Source organism: Larimichthys crocea, chromosome XVI (assembly GCF_000972845.2).
Source record: "Larimichthys crocea isolate SSNF chromosome XVI, L_crocea_2.0, whole genome shotgun sequence".
NCBI classification, from domain to species: Eukaryota; Metazoa; Chordata; class Actinopteri; family Sciaenidae; genus Larimichthys; species Larimichthys crocea.
Genome location: NC_040026.1, coordinates 19,987,530 through 19,993,942, shown reverse-complemented (window position 1 = coordinate 19,993,942; position 6,413 = coordinate 19,987,530). Strand labels below are relative to the sequence as shown.

Below are 6,413 nucleotides of genomic sequence, written 5' to 3'. Positions count from 1 at the left end.
GAAGGTTCTCAGTAGATCTGTGAACATGTTTTTATTTGATTTTGATTTGTTTTGGTTTGTTTTTGTTAATAAAAACCTTTAAAACAGACTGATATGTGTTATATTATTTTTTTTAAAGGAGTGTAATATTGAATTTTTCCAGCAGATGTCAGCACAGTGTTGAAAAAGTCAAACTGTTACTGACTCCAACAGAAAAATAATAATATATATATATATTTTTTCAGATTAACATGAAACACTTTGAAACGTTTAAAAAACATAAAAACAACCAACCGTTAACCGTTGGCCTAGTCTAAGCTATGCGGCGTGTGACGGAGGAAAAAAAACAACATTTAACAAAATAAAAAAATATATAAAAACACATTATGAAACAAATAAGACAAAAACAAGGTGATTTTATTCATTTTTAGGGTTTATTTTTTTGAAAAAACGAAGTGGAAAATGAGCTAACTGGCTAGTTTTCGTTGTAACGGTCGGTTAGCTCGCCGTTGATCTCCAGGGGCAACACGTACGCACACACACACACACACACACCCTCACACAGAGAGGACGGACAGGGAAGTGGAGGTAGCAGGTGGACTGTTGTTGCTGCTGCTGCTGCTTGTTTGTTTGTTTAGGGGTCTTTATTTTAAATTATTTTAACCGGCTAACCGTCGACGACACTTTTAAAAAAAGAAGCCCGACATAGACTCGCTGGGACTCGGACTGAGAGTAACGCAGAGCTCGGTTAGTTGTCGGTAGTTGTAGCTGCTTTTGCTCGGAGAGAGAGAGAGAGAGAGAGAGAGTGTGTGTGTGTGTGAGGTGTAGGTACAGGTGTGTGTGTTTATTTTCGAGGACATGCAGGTACCGACAACAACAACAACAACAGACAAGAGGATGGTCCAGTGTCCCGTCTGCTGTTGACGCTCATTACTATCCTGCACTCGGACTCCGAAGTGACCATGAAGGACACGGGGGAGTCAAAGGACCACCAACTAACTGTGAGTTATTATTATTTGAATGTTTTTTAAAATCAATTTAAATCACTAAATCTGTTGTTGGTAGTCAGTAACATGCTTACACTTTAGTGGCCACTTTATTAGGAACACCTGTAATCCAACTGACACCTGTAATGTTGTTGTTATGAAGTTTATTTATATATATTCAAATGATGTTTCTAATTATTTACCCACACAATATCACTATTATCTATGACTTAACACCTTTATATATGTATATATATATATGTTTTATGGCACAACACTTGGTGTAAACTGCTTAAATGTTTAAATTTGTCTGTTTGTTTTTAAATGACAACATGTTTTCCTTTTTAAAAAAGTGAATATGTGAAGATCTCCACTGCCTTGCACCGTGCTCTGCAGCCTACAGTACATCTGAATAATTAAAGTGGCTGTTTTCAGTTGCCTCTGCCTTTTCCAAAGCGTGTAATACACTTTCTACACAGAGACAGAGAGAAAGAGAGAGAGAGCACCTTGTTATTCCCTTTTTTTTTTTTAGGTGGAACAGTGTTACATGAGCAGAGCTTATTAAAGAACACCTTCCAAAATGCTGCAGAGCTGCTAATCGCATGCATGTGGGTTATCCTGCACGCCAGCCCTGTGGGTACATGACACCACTGCTGTGATTGTTGTCGTCCGTTTCTTCTGACGTCTTGGATGTTTTCACGGAAAGAAGGGAGTAAAACGACAACAGTGCACCGGCGTATGAGTGTGTTTATGCGATGATACGGCGCTCGATCAGTGGTTTAGTGTTTGCCAAATGCTATCCGGCGTTCATAAGGGAAAGCTACTCAAACTACAGGTATCTGTTTCACGTTTGAGATCTGTGCTGCTGTGGGAAAATGTCACCGCTCTTAACTTGTTTCGACATTAAAATGTGTGCTTAAATCAGAGACTCGATCCGTTTATCCACTTGTTTTACATACCTGGACAGGAAGCGGGGTTACCTGACACACACCTGTGCAGGGCTGGAAACAAGCATGTGAAATTCATGCAGAATTGGGTTTGGTTTGGAGCCTCTGAGCTCCATGAATTTGGGCTCATGCATGCTGTTCCTTCTCATCTTTAATAATTGAATATCCTTGTGTTTAATTTTAAATTCAAGTACGACTAAATAAACTTGTTTTTGCCGACAGGTTGCATTGAGGATCCGACCCCTCAGCGATGCTGAGCAGGAGGAGGCGGCTGCGATCGTGGCCCACCGAGTGGACGACCAGGTGAGATGGCCACCCCTTTACTCTACCTGTGTGTGTGTGTGTCAGTAACCTGTTTACCTCTGTGCGCATACACTATGCATGCGCTGTGAGTGAGCGATGGGGTCAGCGTGTGTGCTCCTAAGAGAGAGAGAGAGAGGTCTCGTTGTCTCCGGTTCAGAACCCTCTTCCTGTAGCCTAGTCGTGAGGCTACACAGATAAAGTATCTGCAGGGACCTCGGTCAAGCTGACAGCTACTTCTCGAGAACCGGCTTGTTTGTGAAGCTCCAATGTCTCATTTCATTTTTAAATGAATGCCGGATGAGTCAGACCTGTAGCGAAGAGAGCGACCTTTCTAACGACTAATAGAAAGGGTGAAATTCTTTCATAGGCAGGCGGCTGAAAGCTTCGCCGTAATGAATGCCTGCGGTTTAATAAGACAATCAACAACTGCAGATCAGTGTAACCACTTTTAACATTTGTGTCGATGGTAATTCAGCCTCTTAATGTGTCTGTCTGACACTGAATGATAAAGAGTTACACCTAGGGCAGTTAGAAATGATTTCTGGTTAGTTTCAAAGAGTCCTCCATCAAACTTGTGACTTGTCCAGGGCGTAGCCCGCCTCTCGCCCAATGCCAGCTGAGATAGGCCAGAGGAAAATGGAGCATTGGACTTGTATAACATCGTCAAACTCTCTTTTTTTAAACAGAACAAGGGATATTGTTCTTTTTACTCCACGCATTCTTCTTTCTTGTCAAAAAACGACGCCTACATCACCCACAATGCAACGGGTTCCCATCAGAAATCTTGTCAGATCAGTCTTTTGACGATGACATGCCTCCCTAAAGACCACACCTACTTCATTCATACAGCCTCCACACCAGCCTTCACTCATATTTTATTCAGTTTCATATCAGACATCACTGTCGCAGCCGCTGTATAACTGAATTTCCACCCATATGTCACAGCCCATAAGCTGATTTGAGGACTGTTAGTTAACCTCATCCCTGTTGCTATTACAGCTGGATCGATAAGGCGATTAAACGAGAATTAATTAGCAAATGTCAGCAAACATTTGCTACAATAAAGTTCCAAAGGCTTTTTCAGTTGCACTGGGTATTTTTTGATAGATGCGGACTATCAAATAATAATCAAAAATAGTAGATTTATCAATAAATTTGAACATACTGTATATTTCAGTCATCTAATATGTTGACATTGGAACAGATAATATTAATATTATGCCTCTTCTCATTCTGTTTCCTCTCATGTTTTATTTGTTTTTTTCTTCTTACTCGATATGAGATGGCACTCTGATTTATTTGGCAAGTAAACAGTTTTTCAATGGAGCCATTATGCTAATTGTACTTTCCATCTTCCTCACTGAACATTATGTAGATTGGTTGTGCACAAGAGCAGAGAGCTAGTCTTTCAATTTATTTATCCTAGTGATAACAAAATCTAAAATAACTGGACTTGGATTGCTACCACATAACAAAGGCGTTTTCCCCGCGGAGGACACTGTCCTCAGAGCAGGACCACTGGGCCCAGCACGTAATGATGCGGTTGCCATGTGACTTCTCGTACAAGAAGGACGAGCACGGAGCTCCACGAGGGGCCCTGCAGCCTTAGCTTTCGCCCCGGTCCCCTTAGGAGACCGTTTAGCAGCACCAGCGGTGAGTGTGTGACGATGGCGATGATGATGATGATGATGATGATGAACATAGTGCAAATGATAATGAGCATCGTGACCGGGAACCTGCTGAGGCGTCGCCTCGCTCAGTGTAGGCTGATTGAGGCAGTAGCGCTGGGCATGCTGGTGGTGGGCAGCTTTTCTTAATTAATCAAGACGAAAGGCCAGAAGAGCCGGCATGGTGGGTGACTCAGGCTTGACCAGTGCTGCAGGGAAACTTTATATTCATGCAGGGATGGTGTTTTCATGCTCATGAAGAATTTATTCTAGACATATCCATAAATAAAGAAAACAGATAATCCACAATGCTGGGAACCGACTTTGTTTGTTTGCCTTCTAAGAAGTAATTCAATTACACCAAGTCTTGAAGACAACATCAGCACTTCTGCCTGCCATGACATGATTAAAATAGGCTTGGACACAAGGGATTAGAGCATAGCAGTAGGCAGGTAGATACGGTGCTGACACAGCCAACAACATAACAAGGCTTTGTTATTGTCTCCGGCTCACACCAAACCTCAGCTAGTGGTGGTGTGTCACCAGCAGCGAGTGTTGATTTTACTCCCAAATAGCTCATAACAGTTCGTACCGTGTTATGTCAGTGGATGGAGTTACAATCTGACAGATCCGCTGTATGGTCTCTGCGGGGTTACGTGAGGTCCGCTCAGGCACAGTCACAGCAAAGGATTAGCAGAGCTTACTGTACAATACACACTTGTTGTTGTGACAGTGAGATTGCGGGAATCTGATGTTTACATGCGTCCCGAGAGAAAGGCTTACTGCATTGCGCTGACATACATAGATTGGATATTTTTAGGATGGTCACAAGAACGCCGGGATGTCGTAAGATTACGGGAAATGGCGAGTTCACCTGTAACTGTCAAATGTGTACAGAAACGTACCACATATCCCTTTCCACAAATACACCCCGTGCTGATCACTTTGTTTTTGCGACACAGACAGAAAGGTGACGACCGTAGCGCTCAGACAGATTAGTCGCGTCCTGGTGACTGACTGGACTGACTGTACGGGAGTGCCCAGATCTGGCTTTCCTGGCAGAAAGCAGACAACTCGTGGCTGAGCTAAGCCCGCTGAGATGAGCTCATTGGATGGGTTTTAGCTCAGGTTAAGCCTTCTGCCACCTGCTCTCTCTCTCTCTCTCTCTGTCTGTCTTCTGTCTCTCGGGCTTTACTCATCCCCCCCACTGACAGCCTCAGCGGATCCGGCCGCCGCCTTTCATGGACCACCTGTTGCCTGTTACGCTCAATGGGCTTTTCCTTGTCCTTGAGTGAGTAGTACACAGGTCAGAGTTGTACTATAGTGAGCGAGGTGGATTCATGAATGAACGAGATATTAAAATGCGCAGGTTGAGCTCTTTTTATCCAGTCAAGGTCATGTGATTATGACATCATAGAAAAGTGGTTGTTGTATCTGAGTAACAAAGGATGATGCCACTGGAATTTAATCTAAAAAAAACCCTCATGGTGTTGAGACCGGCTTCTTAATGACGCAGGTCTGGCCAAATTAATAAACCGGCCCAACCAGTGAAACAAATCAGCCTACAGTTTAGAAACAGGCAATCATGAATGTTGTTGCTGATCATCCTAGAATCTGCCGGTACGTTTAGGTTTCAGCATTTAACTGAATTATGACTCAGTGATACTGTTATATAACTTTAATTACAAAAAATATATATTGTCGCCGCTGTAATAATAACCTGTCTCAAGCAAGTTTCCTGCAGGAATACATTTTCGTGAATTTCTGTTGATAATTTCCGCTGAAAGGAAACTTTGAAAAAAGTGTAGTCAATAAACCAAAATATTAGCACCTCTGAATTAGCCTCGGTGGGACACTCGTTCCCATCTCACATTAGCGTAAAAGACTGAGGAGTGATATCACCCCTCCTTAAGAGGTTTTATCCCCCGAGGGATAAAGATGGTCGCTCAGCCTCATCAACGAGACACCTGAGAGGAGCATTTTATCTCACCACCAATTACTTACAAAGTAAGTGGCCTCGGAGGCCGCACACATGGTAGGAATTTAGAGCATACAGTACGTGAGATAGGATAACTAATGCAAATCAGCCGTACGCTGAACAATACGCTGTTTTCTTGCCAGCGTGTGGTTGAGTCGGTGCAGTAAATGCATGTAGATGTAAGCGTCGCGTGAGAGAAATGTGTTTACACCTTGCAGGATGTGTCTTACTTAGCCCCCGAACTAGTTTGGCACGTCTTTGGCAGGGCTGGCCTGTCAGTCGCACACAGTGGGGAGTGCTTTATAGTGAGGCCTCGTCTCCATGGAGACACCTAGACAAGGTCAGGGCCATTGTTTGTTTTTTTTATATTCCCGTTCCTCAGTGGTACAGTGGAGAAGCAGCAGGGGAAGAAGCCCCCGTCTTTGGTCGGGTTGTTATAAATACGGCGTTGGTTGCTGGAGCATTTGCTCATCTTGATTGTTGGCAGCTCTGTCGATGCCATTAGAGGTGGACTGTAAGTGTAGTAGCAATAAAACATATCACTCAATGTATT

General features: G+C 43.2%; 1 protein-coding gene across 1 annotated transcript in view; it reads left to right on the top strand.

Annotated features, from left to right (window-relative positions):
• Window positions 1-516: 516 nt before the first annotated feature.
• kif19 (kinesin family member 19) overlaps window positions 517-6,413 on the top strand; it is a 31,225-nt gene continuing 25,328 nt past the window's right edge. The window contains exons 1-2 of the mRNA XM_019258628.2: window positions 517-980; window positions 2,135-2,215. Of these exons, the coding sequence (XP_019114173.1) occupies window positions 942-980; window positions 2,135-2,215 (120 nt within the window). The 5' untranslated portion in view covers window positions 517-941. The remainder of the gene's footprint in view (window positions 981-2,134; window positions 2,216-6,413) is intronic.